The 20,766-nt window shown below is 53.1% G+C and overlaps 1 protein-coding gene across 1 annotated transcript in view; it reads right to left on the reverse strand.

Moving 5' to 3' along the window:
- EPHA8 (EPH receptor A8) overlaps positions 1-16,218 on the reverse strand; it is a 51,581-nt gene extending 35,363 nt beyond the window's left edge. The window contains exons 1-2 of the mRNA XM_086764711.1: positions 16,134-16,218; positions 3,709-3,773 (exon numbers count right to left, since the gene is read on the reverse strand). Coding sequence (XP_086620837.1) covers positions 3,709-3,773; positions 16,134-16,218 — 150 coding nt within the window. The remainder of the gene's footprint in view (positions 1-3,708; positions 3,774-16,133) is intronic.
- Between the last annotated feature and the right edge of the window lie 4,548 nt (positions 16,219-20,766).

The raw sequence follows: 20,766 nt of genomic DNA on the forward strand, positions 1-20,766 counted from the left end.
GCCGGGGAGGGCAGACAGGGGGGTCGTGGGCAGCACGGGGGTCTTTCTCCAGCACTTAAGGTGCTCCCATTATAATTAGCTTTTGCAAAGCATCATTCAAGCTCCTTAGATGCCCTGTGTCTGAACAAAATCATTTCCTGTTTGACTTTGTAAATCAAAGGAGACGATACAATAATTATTAATAATATGTTGACTTATCTCATCAGCCTTTTAATTAGTCAGTAGAAAAGCAATTAGCAAAGGGGCCGATCAGGCTCCCTCTGATCCAGCAGGACAGATGCTGAGCAGGGAGAGGGGCGAGAAGGGCACCGGGGTACTGGGGTGTTTTGCTGGGGAGAGCTGGGAAACAGGAGGCACAGAAGGGGAAGGGGCAGCCTCTTTGACGGCCCTGATAAGAGTTTAGTTTTGAATGCAAAGGGAATTGTTCTGGGGATAGAGTGAGCTGCAAAGCTCCTGGGAGCCCTTTGAAGTTATAATTGAGAGGAGCCAGCAGCCTGCGGGACATGGATGCTCCCAGTGACCCTTCCGCTTCCTGCGCGTGTCTCCAGGGTGGAGGTGAGGGGGGGACACAATTAAACCCCTGAGCGGCAATTACAGCCAATTACCCCTCAGTTAATTGTCTGGCAAGAGGAAATGTCAAAACAGGCCACAAATGTCTCCCTAATGGCTTGACGATCCCCAGGGCCGGTGGTGGTGCTGACCTCCACCCGTGCCCATTGCTCCCAGCCCCTGGCTCCTCTGCTCTTGCTGGCCAGAGAAAACCCAGAGAGAAAAAAAAAACAAAAAACCTTCCTGTGAGGCAAGTTCACCTTGCCCACAGGTATGATGAAAACATCAGGACTTTGCAAGTTGTACCCTTCCAGGTTTGCACTGCTGATGCTTTGAACCATTGTCCTGGCAGTGCTGGCAGCTCTGCAATCTCCCGTTCCAGAACAGGAAACCTCTGAGACTGCTGCCTTTCCTCTGGCATCCCCGGGACCCCCAGAGAGGTGAGACAGCACCTGCAGGTGGGCAAGCCATAGGGCACAAGGACTGAGCTAGCTGGCACAGTCTTCAGGGTGAGGATTGGGACTCTGTGCTGTCTAGTGCCACGCAAAGACCCCACCGGAGCAACCCACCTCCCCACTGTCAGCCACGCCGTGGCCCTGGGCTCACACAGAGCTGAGGAATGGAGATGTGGGTAAAGCAAAATTAAGCATGGCTTCAGCTGGAGAGCCAGGGTCTGCAACACCATCCTTTGGCAGGAGGATGCTGCGATGTACATGTCTGTCCGAGGACAGAGCAGAGATGCCGCGAGGAAATCCTGCACCCTCCGACACCCAGCGCAGGCTCCAGCCGCAGCTCAGGCAGGACAGCCAGCAGACAGCAAGGGAAGATAGCGCAGAAGGGACACTGCTGCCTTTTTTTCCAGCAGGAGTATCTTAATTAAGGAAATGGTAGCAAAACTAAGGGACCTCAAATAAAATCTGGCTTCACAGTACACTGCCTCCATACCTCACCAGCAACCAGGCTTTACCCAGCTGCAGCAAGCAGAGACAGTCTCAGGGACACCAGCAGTGCGCCTGAGATGGTGACTATCACCAATAAGGTGGAGGCTTCAGACATGTACTAGCATTTAGAAGTTGCTGGGCTGCTGGTGAAGGGCTGAGAATCTGCTGTGGTGCAAGGGAGCAGCACAGCAGCGACAGCCCTGTGAGCCAGCCCCAGCACCCTATGGCCATGCAACGCATTACACCCGACAGCCCTAACGGTGGGACCCAGGATTCATCCCCTGGCTTTGCAGATGTACAATACAGGGTGCCGCACCTTAACTGGTCATGGAAGTCCCTGAAGTGGTGAGAAAGAGGCTTCTGCAGGCTCAATCCTTTGTCCACTTTGGGAATGAAATGGGAACATGAGCATGGGAATGTCTCTGGAACAGCCAGCTCAAGCGAATTCATCTTCATCCAAGTCACCTAGGTGATGTGATGGATCCCATATGCATGTCTGACAGCTAGCAATGGGCTTGGGGATGCGGTCATACAGTCACCTGGAGAGCTGGCCTCATGGTGGAGAATTCAGAAGAAGGAAGGTCTTGGGCAGTTTGCGAGTGGTGGAGGCTCTGACTATGGGGAGGAATTGCTTAGGGTGCGGTGAAGGGCAGAGCAGAGGAAGTGGACAAAGGACAACATCCCTTACTCCCAGAAACATCCTCCCTCTGAGGGGAGCCGAGGAAGCCCTGGTCCTGGATCCCCTGAACGTGCATCGGGCCCCTCCAGGATGCCAGGATTTGGCAGCAGGGCTGGGATGAGGAGGCAGCAGCAGGGTGACAGGGCAAGGATCCACAGGACCAAGGGCACTCTGTGCATGACCATGAAGAGGTCAACATCTCCCTCATCCCGGCAACGGCAGAAGAGGGTCCGGTGGCTGGGAACCAAAGCCAGACACACCCACAATGGATTTTTAACAGCGAGCTGTTAACAACATCACTACAGGACCTGGAGGATTTACCACCACTGGCAATTTTGTAGTCAAGCATGTTTTTTTTTCTAAAAGCTGGGCTTTTCTGGGATGTGACAGAGTTGACAGGCCCGAAGGACTGTATTTATGCAGGAGATCACATCATATTAGCTCTGCAGTCCCCTCTGACCTTGTACCTCTGAATCTATTACATTTCTAGGATAGTCATCATTGCAACAGCTAACTGCTAAAATTAGAGCTGAGTTAACGATTTCCTATATTTACATATATGATAATGTCTGATATAAATCTGATCACTGTTATTATTAGGCATTCATAGTTCTGATCACTCCTGCTCAAACAGTGTGGGGACTGAAAGTCTCAAGCAACAGATCAATGAAAATGATTAGAGGCCTGGGAAGATTTCAGTAGGAGGTGGAATTGAAAAGATTAGGACCATTTAATTCAGAGAGGGGATGAAAAAGAGTGGACATGAAAAATCAACACAGCAGCAAAAGCCAGGCAGGCACCCCAATTTTGCACATCTTGTGCATGCAGCAAGCCCCACTGTGCCTTGCAGTTGGTCCTGTGCGTATTTAGGGGATTGTTTCCGTTCGCTAAATGAATGAGCAAAATCCTTACAGCCAGGTCACCGCTGCCATCTGAAACTCACGATTTCCAGAAAGCTGCTGCAACAGGAAAACCTGGACTTGGAAATGCAAGTGAAGGGAGCAGGCGGAAAGGATCCAGCCAGCAGAGATGGCAGGCTCACACCGGGGTCACCGCTCCCGCCTGTGCCACAGGGCTGTGCCTTTACATCCCCACTCCCTATAAGAAATGACCGCAGGGATGCTCCCCTGCCCTTCTTTCCCAGTTCCCATGGCAAACTCCTCTGATTACAGGCAGCTTAGAGCTTCCCAGACATTTTGGACTGTTCCTCCTGATGCTTTGCTGGAGCAAGGAGTAAGATGCTTCTCAGCATAGGTGACCACAGGGTGATGCAGCTCTTGTGTTCCCTCAAAGGTCAGGGCCTGGGGACAACCTGGTCCCTATCGGGGGACACAGAGCAGTTGGTATTTCCAAACTAGTTGCATCCCACTGCTCGTCTTTTAGGCAGACATTTTCCCAACAGACATGACCTCTTTGCCCCATCAGCACTGACCAAGGCACCAGCCTGGAGCTGAGATGTCCATCTACCTTGCCCATGGGCACCCGTGGTGACCCATCCCACTGGGGTCCCCCACATACCGACAGTCGCTTCATACTTACCCCGTGCGAGGGATAAGTCATCCAGCCCCAGTCTCCCACGACTGTTGACGTGTCTAGCAAGTTCACTGGAAAACACAGGAGCAAAACTGCTGCGTTAGAAAGCTTGCTGCCCATCCCTGAGGGGTGAGGAGCCAAACCACCACAAGTGACCCCTCCTTGCACCCCACTCGCTTGGTTGTCCCGTGCACCCATCAATCCATGGAGCTGCTGCCAGGGACCTGCCTGGCTGCAGCTGAGGCAGATAGGGAGTGAGGGGATGGCAACAAATGGTGCTCCTGAGCTGTTGGTTCGGGGTAGAGCTGGGCTGGGGCTGTATTAGTACCAGCTACAGGACTGAGAGCAACGTGTCCTTTTGGAGGAGAGGAGGCAGCAAACAGTAAGTCGGAGGGGATGCAAAGTAAAGGGGAGCTGGGAAAACAAACTCCAAGCATCAGGTTGTCCCCCAGTCCTAACCTGAGCCAACACTGATGCAACCAGAGCATCGTTCCTTGCTTGTACACTTCTCCTCCAGAAGCTCCGCCAAGCCCTTTAGGCTCACATCTCTCCCAGCATCACCAGTTTGGAATCTGCACTCCAGCAGCCACTGTGGTGCCTGGCTCTGGCACAAAGTGATTCCCAGCTGACACCCCACCAGAGAGGCCAGACTGAGGAGGACAGGCTGCATGAGGAGTCTCATCAAAGCCAATCCTTCAAAAGCCCTGCTACCACTGAGAGCCCAGCTTAATGAGGAGACATGGGCAAATCTGCAAGGAGAGGTGAGTAGCTTTGGTGGGGGAGAGGCGAGGCTGCCTTTGAATGTGCTCAGGAGCTTCCCATGGAAGCCCGTGTGGTGTCAGCAGAGGGGGACACGTTGGGATGCCACAGTGTTGCTGCATGCACTGAGTGAGCTGCCTTCAAGTATCGTCTGCCACCCGTGTTCCCCACACCCATATTCCACAGCATCAGGCAGAAGAAAGCCTTGCCACTAGCTGGTGCCCCACAATGTGCTCAGCACCTAGGGAAGTAGCCCAAGCCCCATCTCCAGGGTGCAGATCCACAGAGATGGAGGCTCAGGAGAGGATGTCAACAAGGTGCCCTGACCCTTGGGAGTGAGTGCGGTGGGCACTGACAGCAGCGTGCCCATCCCTCATTACCCCTCATCAGCACCACGTTCCCTCCGGGACCTCCGGTGCCTCCCGCTTTCCCCAGCACACTTTGTCCTGCAGCCACCCAGGAAGGTCAAGCCCACACTGGCTGCCATGTCCGTACCCTCACCTCGGGTAGTGCATCCACCCAGACCTCGAGGCAACTTGGTGCAGCATCCTCGCTGCAGCACCAGGTCTCGCCTGGTCCCTGGGCTCCAGATGGTGGTTTGTGTGCAAGGCACCGACTTGTCGTGACAGGAACCGGGCACGTTGGGACAGCAGCTCTGGCCCTGGCAGAGGCTGAGCTCAGCATGAGTGAGGAACGGGTGCCACTTTCATTTACTATTACCAGGCAGGGAAGGAGAGGAGGGGGAGAGAGGAGCAGAGACGTGAGCTGGCTGTGAAATGCCTGGACGTCATGCTCCTGACAGAGCAGATTAGGAGCTTTTGAGGCATTTATTAATGTTAGCAGAACAATTTGAAAGAATTTCCAGGGTTTCTTGTGCGACTCCATTGGCCCAACAGCAGGCTGAGCCCCTCCACTCCCCGCATGGCGCTGCTCCCACTGCTAAAGAGGCCTCTTGCCCTCAGCACGGAGTAATTACCTCGGAGATCTCAAATCCATTTTTATTTGTTATTGTTAATCTGAAGATTTTCTGCCTATTTTCCCTGGGTAATTCCCCCAGCAGGAGGCTGGGCTCGGGAGTTTCCCTGCTCACAGTGCAGCAGCGTGGTCCCAGTGACCCTCAGCAGGCAGACTGTGGGGAGGGGACCACTTTCGCAGACCCTCTGTCCCCCCCGCCATGGTCTCTGCACCATCTTTCCCACGATGAGATGCTCAGCGATGGACGCAACTACCTCTCGCTACTCTCCAGGCAGCACAAGGAGCCTGTGTGTGTCGAGGTCCAGCTGGAGCATCGCACTGTGGGGAGTAATGCTGAGGTGGGAGCAGGCGTGGTGGGATGTACCCCAGGTTTGGCTGAACAGCAGTGCGTGGGACCTGGAGCCAGCTTGCTACACCCCATCCCACCATCTGGACCATCTCGTTGCCACCCAGTCTCATACAGATGAAGGAGTTGTCTCCTTTCAGGTGCTTTGGTGTACCAATAACTAGACAAGCTTGCATTCCCCACAACATGCTCATGGAGCAGATTACTCATGCTTCAGTTAAGGGCACAGGAGGCCTACGCATTAAGCCCACTGCAGTGGGCATTGCACAAATATAAAGGCATTGTGTGCCCAAGAGCTCTTGCATTAACTTACAGTATAGCACACACGTCTACAGACATGAGGATCCATCTAGCAGCACCATCACATATCGTGCTCAGGTATGGGAGCACATACACCAGAGAGGTCAATACTCTCCCAAAACCCAAACGCCGATTTCAGGGAAAGCCTACAGACCAACGCTGAGGGGAACCCACTATGTTACGTATGAGGAGCATCCCGTCCAGCCCCTTGCAGGTGATCTCCCAGCTGCGTTGCTTCTCCGGGGGCGATGCTCAGAAAGAGCCCGCCCTTGATGCTGGAGGGCAAGCGAGACCACCACAAAGGACCCCTTTCAGCCGAAACATTTCTCAGAAAAAGTGCCGGTTTGGGAGACCTCTCTCCTACAGCTCGGCAATTCTGTTTGATGTTATGGACTGTCTGCACGTATCAGTCTCAAACTGCGAGCTCCATTTTGTTCTCCTGAGCACCATTTTGTATTTTCCCTATTCTGTGCCTTGGCCTTGACTCGGCGTATTGAGCCAAAACACCAGGAGGTGTCAGGAGAAATTCTCGCACTGCTGGAAAAACTGTCAAGGCTGATTGCTTGTTGAAATGGAAGCACCTAGGACAGAGCAGGTCGCTTTCCCAGCGCCAACCGAGGTCTTGAGACAAAGTCTCATGCAAGGCAGACTGGCTTGCTCCTTTCTGAAGTTGCATCGTGCAATGTTACATGAGTAGCGCACATTGCGATCTCATACATGCAGATTAGGCAAGAGTCAAAGACTAGGCACGTGTGTATGCATATGATGTGTACGTATGATTTATACAGACACCTTTTTTATTTTTATTTTTATTTTTATCTTTATTTTTATTTTTATTTTTTATTTTTATTTTTTTTAATTTTAATTTTAATTTTAACTTTAATTTTATTTCTATTGCTATTGCTATTTCTATTTCTATTTTTATATCTATATCCATATCCGCACCCATATCTACCGAATTCTAAACACTGCTTGGGATGACTGAGGAAGCTGAGGCAGGAGCTAGCATCCAGGCCACGTACATTTTGCCTGGGTCCACGTATCTCTTGTGCCACATGAAGAGCGAGCACTCGGAAACCCTTCCCAATACGTGTGTTGGCGACCGCAGCTCCTGCAGAGCTGTCCGACAAACAGAGGCGCTGTGGGGTCACACATCCAAGCATCCTGGGCTGGGGAATGGTGCCACGGGTGCCACGGCCACTCAGCGCAGGGGTGGCTGTGGACCCCCAGTCTGACGGGGGGTGCATGGTGGGGTGGTGGGACAAGCCTGGGGGATGCACCGAGCCCCAGCCTCTAGAAGAGCAGTGGGGGACCAAAGAGGGCTCTGAGCTTGCTCGCTAATTGTTAACCCACTGCGGTCCTCACTCTAATTACTCCACTATCTCCCTCCCAGGCGGGGCTTTGTAGTTCAGACGTGGGGAGGAAGGGTCAGTGGGAGCAGCCCTGTTCCCTTGGGCTTCAGTTCCTCTCCATCACAACTTCAAAGGCCTCCCAAGATTCTCAGCAAGGCTCCCCCCCATGCAACAACGCCTTTTGCATCGATAATTAAACTCTTATCAGTATGGTTAGGCACTCCTGCTCCCTGCCACCAAAGGACCAGCGCGTTCAGCCCCCGTGAGTCTACGCACCCCACACCATCCCCACAACCCCAGCCCCACTTTGTGGGGGACCCACACAGGGCGCGTTATCTGCAGCAGGAAGAGAGCATCGGGCTACAGGAAAGGGACAGGGAATGACTCCCTGAGAGAAGGGGAACAAGAGCCCGTGGCATTCATTTCCCAGCACCTCAGGCAAGACTTTGGAGGGGCAGGTGGGACCAGGGGTGGGTCATCTATTTGTGTCCCACCGTTTAACCCAGGGGCGTGCTGAATAGCCAGATGTGACCTTTCCAACTCGGGAGGCAAAGCCGAACAACAAAGCTGTGTCCTACTGGCCTCAGAGCATTGTGAGGGGACGGGATGGGATGCTTCACTTTCAGCTTCCCCCTCCCCGGGACAATATTTATCTTTAAAGAAAGAAAAATAGTCATTTATTTGCCAACACAGGAGGCAAACCTTTTGGGCTTCGAGGTAAAAGCATCAAGCCTTGAAGGGAGGTCATCTCTTCCCGTGTGGGAGCTGTGCATACGAGATGTGCCCCATGGATCTGGGTCGGCACCGTGGCAGCGGGGCGATGCACACCCGTGCTCTGCCACGCAAGCGGCTGGGTACAGGCAGGCTTTGTCGCGCAGCTGCCTGTCTGCAAGGCTGCATGCACCGGGGACACAGCAGGGATGGCGCTCGCATCGGCACCCTCCGGCCTCGGCTGCCCAGAGAGGAAATATAGAAAAGCATTGCAGGTAACTATAAAAGATGTCACCAAATTCAGTAGGAACGTGGGATTTCCACATTTCTGGAAATGCCAGAATCAGGCTGAAAAAGAAATTAAAAAGAAATATTTTCATACAATTGCCATGAAAAAGCAGTGCTGCTTTTTCGATGTGCCCTAATTCCCATTTCAGGATTTCTTCTCAGACCTCTGGATTGTTGCTGTGAACTTCCTGTATTTAATTTTATATCGTTTTGTAATGCATCAGGAGCGGTAATACCCATAAGGACTGCCCAGAGGTTCACCCCTTTTCAGTATATCAGGAGCAGGAGACACTTTGATGTCGGAAGAAAGCTTGTTTGTTCAATCAGTGCTAACAAAAAGCCGCAGTTCAGGTTTTAAAAATAAAATGATCAACCTGATCCTTCCAGACTCTGCATGATATCATGTAAGATAATGTGCAGCGCAAGAGCATAACCTGTGGTAAGACTGAGATGTCATGAAATAATGTAAAAAATGAAACAAAACAAAACAAAACACCCTGAAAAAAAAAAGTATTTCCAAGGCTAAAAACCTTGAAACTACAGGGCAGCATTTCTTTTCCCTGGGAAAAAAAAAAAAAAAACAACACCACATCAAAAGCCAAACAACAAAAAAAATGTTCACTCTCAGAAATATAGGTGAGAGAATATAGATGTAAAATGCTCCTGTTTTCTACTCTGTTTGAGACTCCTGATGCTCATGCGCGGTGGGACAGCCAGGGTGAACTGGATACTCTGGCTTTCATGACCCAAATTAAAGTGTGCACGCTGCCTGCTGCCGGACAGTGTCTCTGCATCGCAGCGCACATAAGTTTTGGCGCAAATGATGCAGGGTCAGCTGAATATAAATGACTGTAAATGTTAAAAAAAATACAGACTGTCTCAGGGCTTGAGGATGGGCTGTATGGGGCCTAACTCAAGGCTCAGAGTGAGGCGTGAGCACACATTTCCACATCCTCAGTCCAGGAGCTCGTGCTGGTGGGGAAGAAGCTATTTTGGGCTCAAGGGACAGCTGGGCTTGTTGTGATTCAGGGCAGAAGCCAGAGAAGGAGGTGGGAAGGCTCTGGGGATGGAGGGGTGGTGAGAAAGGTCAGAGAGGCAAGAAATTCCATGGAAACATCCGATGTGAGCAGGACCGTGGTGAGGCTGGGGAGGGGGCAGGCGCTGGGGAGCAGCGAGGGCAGCTGAAGGGTCCCTGCAGCCCCGGAGGAGGGCTCTGCAGACCTGGTGTCCCAGGTCTGGATTTTGGCCATCTGGGAGTCACACAAGTCCTTTCCATCACAATGTTCCAGCCTAAGGGACAGCAAGACAACATGGGCATGTCCATCAGCAGAGAGGAGCCCACACCTTGCACAGTCACCCCTTGGCATCTTGTTTGGCTAAAGCCCTGCCAGAGCTAATCTGTTCAACCCGCACACGGTCAAAGGACAGCTTCTTGTGTCCCTGACCCATGTCCCCTGACCAACATCCCCAAACCCACAAGCTTGAAGAACAGGTGATGGACCCGCACACAGACCAGAACTTCCCACTTTCCACCAAGCTGCAGTCCCAGGTTCCGGAACAGGCTGAATGCTGACATGCCACCAGAAATGCAATATCAAGACAGTCTTTAAATATTAGATGGGAGAGTTTTCTAACACAAAATACACCTCTTCTGCTTGTGGTACAGACTCGAGGAAATGGTAGCCCTCTTCCAGAGGGGTTTGTGCCAATGGCTCCTTTGGGGTCCTCTGCACTGGGCCTCACACCAGTCCTGACTCCCTCTTCTCTTTTCTCGTGTTTGTTTGATATAGCAAAATAGACACAAATGCGTTTTCAGCTTCAGCTGCTGAGGTTTCCAACTTCTGCTGCATTTTTTGGGAGTCAAAGCTTATGTCAGGCAAGCCCCTAATGCGATCCCAGATCCTTGTCTCAGAGCATGTCACAGCTTCCACTCCCCACCTGTAAGCCACATGCCCGCTCAGTTATCTCCTGCCTGTTTGGGATTCTGAAGATTTCTTACCCCAAATCAGGAATCCCTGGTGTTGCTCCCAGCCACTTCCCACGCCACCCACAGTGACTCAGGTGAACTGGAGTCCGTGAGTCCATCAGCAGGACAAACCCTGCAGCGTCCTGAAAAAGACACTCCGACCTTCCTACTGACTCCTGCATCGCAGCAGTCCTGGCAAATTTGAGTTTTATCCTCTCTGGAGGATTCACTAGGGAAATGAGGATTTTTTTCAAATATGCTCTCTTATCTAGATTATCTGAAGGGGCTTTGGACAGCAGTTTTTCAGGCTGTCGGATGCTTTTTCCCTGACTTCTCTGAGGATGCCTTTTGCTCTCACACCAGCTGGGCACTCCAAACCATGCTTAGCTGTTTGTACTCCAGTGACATTTTTAAAGAAATTAATTTCTTTTAAAGGCAATTACTTTGCTCTCTTAAAAATAGCTTTCTGAAACGGAACATTTTCATGGACAAAAATACCAATACTAAAAATGTTTGAGAGGACAGGCTGAATATCTCATGCCACTGATAATGAAATATCACAAGAGCCCTTAAAAATTGTATGGAAGATTTTCCTAACACAAAAGCTATCGCGTGCGAGGAACGGTCCTGTGACTTGTGTGTGCCCTTGATGCTGGGATGGAGTCGGTCTATCCAGTTGCAGGCAGTAGTGTTGGTGCTCACTTTCATGGTGAAGGCATTTTAAATATGAGAAACTGGAGACAGAGCGGAGGATACAGGCACAATCACAATACAAGGCTGGAGGAAAAAAAAAAAATGAGGGGAATCTGCAGAGCCTGATTTGCTTGTGGCTACAAGGGGCACGAGACACCAGGTTATGCTTAGCGTACCTTCATGGCAGAAAAATACAAATTTTTAAATCTAGCAAGAAAAGCCTAACAAGAACAAACGACTGGAAGGTGAAGCCAGGAAAATTTGTATTAGAGAAAACAGGGGTCCAATTTTTTCAGGCTGAGTCTGGTGAGCCATTGGAACGAATTATCAAAGGCAGGGGTCTGCCTTTGCCGATACATTCAGATAAATGTTGAACACCTTTCTGGACAGTATCCCTGAGCCAAACACAGTTCATTAGGCTTTATTGGTGTGGCTGGACCTGATCGTAAAGGAGTTACATCCTTTATACAATTATTTATGACCCTAAGTACTGCACACCTGCGTGAGCAGGAAATGGGGTTTTTTTGTTTCTTTTTGAAGGAAATACGACTGCATGATCCCACCGCTTACTTTTGAATTACCAGGGCGGAAGGGGTTAATCGTTTCTGTGTGACAGAGGAATAATTTTGAGTGTTGGTCATGCAAACATGCTGGGGTTAGGAGAATGAACTATCAAAAACTGTCAGGGTATGAATAGAGTTATCATATGAATGGAATTGCCCCTGGAGATAAAGGCAGCACCGAAGGCTGCCAGCGAGGCGAGCAGGGACGTACGAAACACAGGACCTGACCGAAACAAAGAGTGGAGGTGTCAGGATGTCTCGATGAAACTGGCACTCCCCAGTCTCGCCCGCCGGGACCCGCGCGCATTGATCCCAGTGGGATGTGCGGGACGAGCCGCTCTCCCTCCCTCCCTGGCTGTCCATCTTTTGAGGCTGGGGTTCGTTGTTGTTTTCTTTTTAGTAAAATATGTTTCTAATAATTTTCAGGCAATCAAAAAAATAGGGAATTCGTTCGTCCCTGTAGTAATTAATTGGGTTTTCAGTTGTACTTAAATTTGGATTAATCAGATCTATTACCACCGTCACCAAAAGAGTTGCTCTTTTATTTTCACTGTGAATAAACCCCTCATGATTTTGGGAAACAAGAATTCAAGGAGAATGAAAAAAGCTCACAGAGTAGGTGCATTTTGTGCGCTGTTGTGTTATTTTTCTGTAAATTCTGGGGTTTGATTTTCCACAAGTTTTATGAGCTATTAATACAAGAAGGATGGAAATGAAGATGAGACCAGAAACATATCCCTACTAGTCTACCTAAAATCATGCAAGTATTTGCTTTATATCAGCATTTTGGGAGCAATAAAAAAATTACACACTCCAAATTTTTTTTTTTTTTGCAAATGTAGCCCAAATCAACTCCCTGTTTTAAACTAATGCTTCTCCATCCCCCCATCACCAAAAGTCTGTGTACCTAAAATCTCGTTTCCTGTTCTTACGGAGAAACATGGCATCCTCACAGCCTTTTTACAACTGAAAAAGCTACTTCCTCTCCCTTTCAAAGCTTTGTTTCTCCCGCAGCCCCGACTTTGTCATTGCTGCAGAAGGGGTAGAAAAGTAGCGCTGAATAAACACACAGAGGTGTGTTTACCTCTTTTTCTGTTTGAGCAGAGGGGCAATTAATGAGATCACAATCGAGAGATTAGCAGGGGAGGTTGCCACAAACCCTTCCTCTGGCCCCCATTTCGGCAGCGCAGCAAGCTGCTGGGTTTTCCCAAGGACACTGGTGTTTTCCCACACCCCATCCCTGTTGTGGGGATGAACAAAATGTCTCCGCCAACCTCGTGGCGCGGTAAAAAGGCGAGCATCCCCGGGTCATCAGCTGTGCATCGTTCTCAGTACACTCCCTGTACGTCGCCCTACCCCTGTCACCCACTGTTCCGGCCATTCCTATGTGCCCTGAAATTCTGGGGGAGATGGCCCCCGGTCCCCCTTCCTTGATGCACCACATTCCCCGCTGAGGTACCACCCAAGCTCACCCGCAGGCCACCGAGTCCATGCGACCGGGAGGAAGGTCGCCTGTTTCCCAGACGGAGGGCAGAGCCAAGCTGGAGGCATCACCTGGCGTGGAGCAGATCCCAGCAGCAGCGTTTGAAGTGCCATTTTCTGGCAGAAAATACAATTTTGTCACCCCTTGCCCAAGCCCCAAACGTGGCAATTTCTACTTATCTTATTTTCTTTCAAAACAATAAAGATATTTCATATTTTATTATTTAACTTCAATTTGTGGTGTCATATGAAATATCTGCTTTAATATTTTTGCCTATGTGACTCAGTGTGTAATAGTGTGACTGTTTTAATCACATTATCTTCAAACTATTGAAAATAACTTTTCTACCTCCCTGCTCTAGAGCAATTTAACAATTTGAGATGAAATTTTTTTCAGTGCTCCAAATGAAAATATTCCACATCCTGCAAATCTTCACTCATCTAGAAAAAAAAAATCTCAGTTTTGGCTTTCAATGCATTTTGCAATTGCTGCCGCACTGGAATGTGGAGATTTCCCATGGAATGGCGATTCCCTTTTCCTCCCATTTCCAGGGCACCCACTGCACGCAAGACTTAAAGGAATAAAAAAAAAACATAAGCTAAAAAATTATTGGAACAAATATTTCAAGAAAGAGAAAGGCACTGAGAGCTCTTGGAAGGGGAAGAAAATCAGGCTGAAGCCGTTTCTTTAGGTAAATACCTGTCTTTATATACCAATTGCCTCCCAAAACACACACAGAGTGCAGAACACACTGGCCTTAAATTTGCTTCGTGGCTGTAATTTTCTACCCTGCAGCTTTTAAACGAGCCCTGGGTTTGCTGGGCAGCAGGGCCAAAGACGCACGGCAAGAAGCAGGCTGTGGCAGTGGCAGCAGGCGGAGGTCTCCGCAGCGGCGGGGCACCTCTGTGCACCACGGCCACCCCTTGCACCGTGCGGAAACGGGGTAACAAAGCCCAGCACAACCGGCGTACAGGAGACACCAGGGCCGTGCTGCGCTTTGCAGCATCTCCCCATGTTTCTAGTCCCATCCCAGTGCCAGGGCGCTCAAAGACCAGCACCGCAACCGCACCGGCACGGACCCTGCCACCGGTCCTTCCCAGCACCCTGGGACGTCGGGTGCTGTCAGGAGCCTGCACCCGCATCCCCAGCTCTGCCATCCGTATCGCAGGGCCCGTCTGGCGCTGAACTGCCTCATGCCACCACAGAGCAGTGCCTCAGTACCCAGAGAGGCACGAGCATCCTTGGGGGCGGCTGACAGAGCACCACCAGCTTTCTGCGGGATCCCACGCATCGTCCTGATGCCACCCAGCACCTTCTGCCCAGTCTAACCCAGATCCAGCCCGCTTAGTCTTCTCCAGAGCCTGGCTCATCCCCAGCCCTATGACCAAGGCTGTTATTAAGAGTAGCTTTCCTTTCCAAAAAGTCTTACGGGAAACCCAGGTCTCTCCCAGCTGAAGACAGGCAGACAGGGTCTGGCTGTCCACACAGACACCATAAAACACACGCCAGCAGCCAGCGATCTCCTCCACGGAGGAAAGTGAAGAGACCTAGGGCTGCCCACGCCCAGGGTTAACGGAGTCCAGGCAGGGCTGCTCAGCTCCGCAGGGTTGCAGCACCGAGAACCCAGGGCGGCGCGGGCGGCATCCTGCACCGCACTGCGCCCAGGATTCAGGGCGCAGGGCAGCTGCTGCACCTTAGAGTGAAAGGCGAGCAAGGGCTGGGGCTGTTGGGGTGCTGGGATCCCATCCTGCACCCACACAGACCACGTCCAGCTGTGAGAGCCCAAGGCATCCCCCCACAATGGCAGGAAAGCTGGTGGGGAAAGGAGCAGGAAGGGTGCCAGGAAGCGGACAGCTGGCAGAATACAAGGTTGGGACCAGCAAATAGCTGGAAATGGGTAATACAGGTGAGGAAGACAAGGCTAGGTGGGACGGGAGGCGCGGGAGGGTGTTGGAAGATGGCAGTAGGCACAAGGACCCAGCCTGGCAGGGTACCGCAAAGTGCACGAGGCGTCGCGGTGCCAGCCTGTAGGCCTCAGCGTCCTGGAAGGACAGCAGGAATGTGGCAGACTCTCCGGGCGGGAGAAGGGAGGGATGCCGCTGTTGCCACCGGGTAGGGACATGGGCACCAGGACTCACTGCAGAGGCTGCACCGTGCTGGCCGCGGCTTTCAGGCATAGCAGAAGGAAGGAAGGATGCTGCTGCCAGTGCCAAAGACACGCTCGGGAGCGGGAACAGCAGATCTCCGGGTGATGAAGATCAGCAGACCTGGGGAGCAGTCGCGCCACTGCTGCCAGTGTGGGAGGAGGCAGACGAGCGGGTGGGTGGCAGGCAGTGGGAGCAGCGCTGCCACAGCTGAGGGGGGCCCGGGATGTCGGAGCAGGGTTGTGCTACCGACAAGGGCCAGGGATGTGCGCAGTCGGCAGCAGGGTAGAGCAGTTGGGTGGAGGGAGCAGGCCTGACGTGGCTAACACCGAGATGTCAGGAGAGGGTCCCCGGCTGCATCCCTGCTTTCCACTTCGGAAGTTTCCAGCCCTTTCCTTCGCTACAAGTTTCCCACCTGAGTGCCCTTCCAGCTCCCCACACCCTCTGCACGCCTTCCCATGCCCACCCGCTTGCTCCATCGCAGCCCACGTCTCCCGACCAGCACAGACGGCCTCACGCTGCCACCAGCACTAGTGATTGTGATCCCTGTGCCTGAGCTGGTGCCTGTCCCCCAGTCCCCTCTGCAGCCACCCCTGCGCGCTGCAGCAGAGCCCTCACAGGGAAGGTCAGGCAGAGCTGACAGGCATTGCTGCAGAAATCAAGTCCTCCTGCCCAGCTCCAAAGTTTAGCCTCCGGTGCAAAAGCTCCAGAATCAGCAAACTCAGGAACCCAGAGCTGCCCTGCCCTGGTAGGAGGGAGAAGCTAGGTCCGGCAGTGCAAGCAAGCCCATGCAGACTCATGCGGGTCCCCCCAACGCTGCCCCGTCGCTCCAGGGCCACCCCAGTTCCTACCTTCACTGGTGGTGGCAGAGAGGCAGGCAGCCAAAGCAATGACGATGGAGAGCAAGGACGTCAGATCCTTCAGTGCCCATGCCATGGTCCAGCAGGGACAGCAGGCACGGGACAGGGCCACCTTGGTGGTCCCAGCACCTCTGCGAGTGAGCGCCCAGAGCTACGGCACACGCCGGCTAATGCAAAGGCACTTTGCGCACATTGCTCGCATCCACACAAGCAAGCGGCTTGGCAGGGAGGGAGCAGCCTGCCTGTCACCGCTCGCAAGCCAATGGGGTGGGTGGGCTCTGCAGCGAGCCCCCCTTCCCGCTCCACACGCGCACGCTGTACCCAGACGGAGTATCTGGACAGGGGGGCTCCCACTCCCACCTGCCATCCATCCTCCCTCCCTCGTGATGCTCCAGCAGCCCCCACCACTTCTCGTGGCCCCCCATCCCTCCTCGTCGCTCTCATCCAGCTGCTGCGAGCTCCAAACTCGCAGCCTAAGCTGTGGTCTGGCAGGGAAGTTCCATGCTCAGTCGGGGTCAGGCGTGAAGGGGACAGGGTTGCCCTTCAGTCCCACTCTGCACAGAGAGGAAAACCCCTTGCACATGCTCCCCTTGCATGTCTGGTGCTGGGGAAGACAGGCAGAACCCCCACCCTTGATGCTTTTCATGACACATCGTCCTGGGATTGACACTCTGCCCCCACCCTTGAGCGGGGGCAACAGGAGCAGGGGACAACATGGCCAGGTCTCACAACACCCAGCCCGTTTTCAGCCACATTGGCCACCTGAGACAGGGCCAGCCCCTTCAAAAGCAAAGTTTGAAGGGCCACAACAGTTGTCCCCTTGCACAGGGCAAGGGGTCCCTGTGACAGGGGTCTAGGCTGCCTCAGGAACACAGAGCATCCTGCCCACAGCCCCACTGAGGAAGCCTCTGCACCCCTCTCACTTTGAGCCGCCAGAATTGCCGACTTGGGTAAGTATCTTGCTCAGCATTGAACATTCAGCATCTGTCAACAGACCCCCCACAGTGGCCACAAATGTTTCCCCATCTAAATGCTGAATGATCACGAATACCTGCCCGTGGTAGCCACAGATGCTGACTCCCATCTTTGCCACGTGTGGTGGGGTTGTTCGCTCTTCCATGCACTCGTGGCCAGGGGACCACTGTGTGCCTGCAGCTCTCCCCTGCCCCCAGCAACTCACCCCAGGAAAAAGCACAGGAGGAAGTGCGGGCATCTCTACGGACTGTCAGGCCACCCCTTGGACAAAGCTCGCCCAGACTTGCTCAGTGGGCTCGTGGTGAGGGCAGGGACCATCGCACACTGTCCATCCCACCCTGGATCCCAGCGGGTTCCCTGGAGATCCTGGACCCCATACTGGGGTATCCCATGGCACTGCCAGCTTCCTGCGCGTGGGGGCAAGAGGGGCTCCCTGCTTATCTCGCAGCTTGTTGTGGTAACAATTCCCCATTGAGAGCAGATCAGAATTGTGCCTGCAGGGACACGTCTGCAGCACTCATCACCAGGACCTGGGAACAGTCCGGGGCATCAAGTCCCTCAAGGTTTTTTGCTCTGCCTGCCTGGGAAGCCATCCGTCCGGAGACAGCGCTGGAGAGATCCTGTCATCATCAGTATCACAGGATGGGCAGCTCTGGCAGGGATACGGCTGTGGCTCCAGGAGAGCTCCAGCAGTTCCCAAGGCAGTTGGCAGAGGCTGAGCGGTACTGTCAGGCTGGGGGTGCAGCTAAGCAGCGTTGGTTTTTTTTTGCAATGGGCCTTGGAGTAAAGGGGTCAGGGCTGATGGTTTCCTGAACAGCACCAACACAGCAGGAAGCCCCAGAGCAGCGCCGATGCCATGATGGTTGCACCTCTGCAGCTGGTGGGAGAGCTAATTTTCTGCCAGCTATTGTGCATTGCACAATCTCCTCGTGCTGAAAGGGCTTCTCACAGCTCAGTGCTGGATCCCTCAACTCTTTATCACCCAGTGCCCAAGCAAAGCCAGGCATGCCAGAGGGATACATCCACACTGGCACCATCTCAGTCCCAAGCTCTGGAAATGAGCCTCTGGGGAAGCAGAAGGTAGCTTTGGACTTGCAGTACTGAGTGATGCCCACTCCCAGTGCGATGCTCTAACACAGGAGGTCAGCCCTGAAGACCTCCAGCACAACCCAGGCACCCACACAGGCTCTTCAGCCCCTGGTGCCATCTCAGCCCCACATGTCCCAGAAACGTGGGTCCTCCAGGTCTTGCAGAGTTGTCCAGGGCTACCAGATGTTGCACCTCCCCACAGCTTTTGGCTTTGTCGTGATCCAGATCCTAGAGAAGCTGCGGTGGTTGGACACTATTACAGAGCATAATGCGGCTTTGCATCCTGGTTTCACTGGACACTTGGTTTTGTGGTCAGGATGTGCTTCACGTGCACAGTTAGTGCACGCGCCTGGAGGCTGGGTGCTGTTGGGAGCATGCGAGCTGGTACGGGATGCAAACACATGTCAAGAGCCTGGGATGCTCCTGTCTGGAAATGCAGACCCAGGATCTACGTGCAGCCATGGATATAGTCACGAGACATCCCAGGAACTCCAAACAACACAGGAACCAGACACACGGAAGACATCACGCCAGGATCCCTGGCCCTTCTCCCCACCTGCATCCCTCCCCAGGCTCCCACTCACCTCTCCCTGGCCTGAGCCATACGGGGTACAACGCCCACCCACCGGCTGCCTCCCTCATCTCACTGCGTGCTGCTGCCTCCACTCCTCAGTGGCCATCGCCACGTTCCTCAGACATGGTCCCACACCTGGCTGTCACGGAGATGGGGAGGATATTTATAGATGCTGCAGAGAGAGGAAAGCGCAGCTCAGACAGGGAGGATCAGTGAAGGAGGAGAGCCAAGCCTCCTTTTAGCACAACACAGGCTATTGTGCATTTACCAGGGAGACCACAGCCTCCTCACTAATTCAGCAGCTTGGACCTGAGTGGCTGTTGCCCTTTTCACCCAATTTTGCACCCAGGGATTGCCCATCCCTGCCCTGCAAGAGCAAATCTGTGCCTTGGCTAGCAGGGAGGGTAGTCGTGCCTGCCTCTGGTCCCCCTGCCCCTCCTGGGTCAGGAAAGCAATGTCCAGGCACTTCTGCTCTCCTGCAGTATTTGCAGGGCCAGGTGCCACCGGATCAGGGCTGGTGTGGGCAGCGTGGCTAGCAGAGTCATTAAGGGAATGGCATCATCTCCAGGACTGGTGCCGCTCTGTGCTGGGCTACCAGCAGGCTCAGGACCACCCCTCCCACCCCTGCAGAGAAGGGGATGCTCAAGGGTGGGAGCAGAGCTATGCTGCAGGTCTCCGTAACCCCCTGATGCCTGTCCATCTATCTGTCCCCTACAGTGCATCCCTTTCCCAGGAGGAGGAGTACCAAGAGATGATGGGGTGTGGGTGCCCTCTCCTAGGGCCAGTGTGCATCCCTGTCCCACTCACAAGGTGTCTGCGGGAGGAGGAGCAGGGTGAGCTGAGTGGGTCCCCAAGCACAGGCAATGCTGCACAGAGATCTGGGAGCCTCCTGGCAAAGCTGTATGCTGCTGTGGGGGGGTGGATGGGAGTCCTGGGTGGCTTTCCCCACACAAATGGCCATGCACAATGCCCCCTCCATCTCTTGTACAGGCAACAGCCTTGAATCTGAGGACCTTTTAAAACTGGGATTGATTTAAAAAGTCAAGGTCCTGCCTTCCGTCACTTGCCCTGACCCCTCCCTCCCAGCCTCCCCAGCAAAGCCCCGGGGGTAGCAGGACAGGAGGGAGTGAGTGTTGGACTCATGCGGGTGGGTACATTCCTCCACCACGCTTTCACGTGGCTGTGGCATCCACCAACAAAACTTGCATTTGGTGCCCCAGCCTGAGCTGTTGTCAGTAACCCCCCGTGAACTGCAGTATGCTCCATATAACAGCACATGCGGGAAGGCCATTAAACTGGCATCTGTGTGCTGAGATGACACATGATAACATGCCGATGTTATCAACATCGAGATAACAATTCATCTGCAGCAACACCTGTGCTACACCAGCATCACTGTAAGCCCTCATGCTGCATCAGGGCTGGGACAGATTGCTCGGCAGCGAGGTCGAGCATCACAGGGACAGTGTCTCACCTCCTCCCCGCCTCCTGGGGCAGCCTGCACCAGGCTCTTTTCCCTCTCCAGTGCTCTGGGGTTCTCCCTTTCCTGATGCATTAGGCCTCTTTTTCGGCGAGGTGCCTGTCCTGAGGAGCAGGTGGAGCTGTGCCTTCCCTGCTTGCCCCAGCACTCCCTGGAGCTCAGGGTATCCCCATCACCACCTGGCCGCCGAGCCAGCCTCTTTCATGAGATACACATCCGAGCGGAGGGTGCTGCTTCCCTCTCCGTTAACGCACGCGGGTGCACAGTCTCTTCCATTAACATCAGTGGAGATGGTCAGCCCTTGGCACCAGTTGTGAGGAGGTACAACTGTGGGAGGTCCTTGGCCAGCTGAGCAATCAGCACCCAATTAATTCAAGTCAAAGCTGGGGAGGCCCGGCATGCCTTTCTTCCTTGTCATTACCAGAAATGCTGTGTATTAATACCCCTTATATTAAAAAAAAATAATCTTATAATAATTTTTCCTCATTGAAGGGGACAGTTTGGAA

Source organism: Chlamydotis macqueenii, chromosome 21 (assembly GCF_036417535.1).
Source record: "Chlamydotis macqueenii isolate bChlMac1 chromosome 21, bChlMac1.mat, whole genome shotgun sequence".
NCBI lineage: Eukaryota > Metazoa > Chordata > Aves > Otidiformes > Otididae > Chlamydotis > Chlamydotis macqueenii.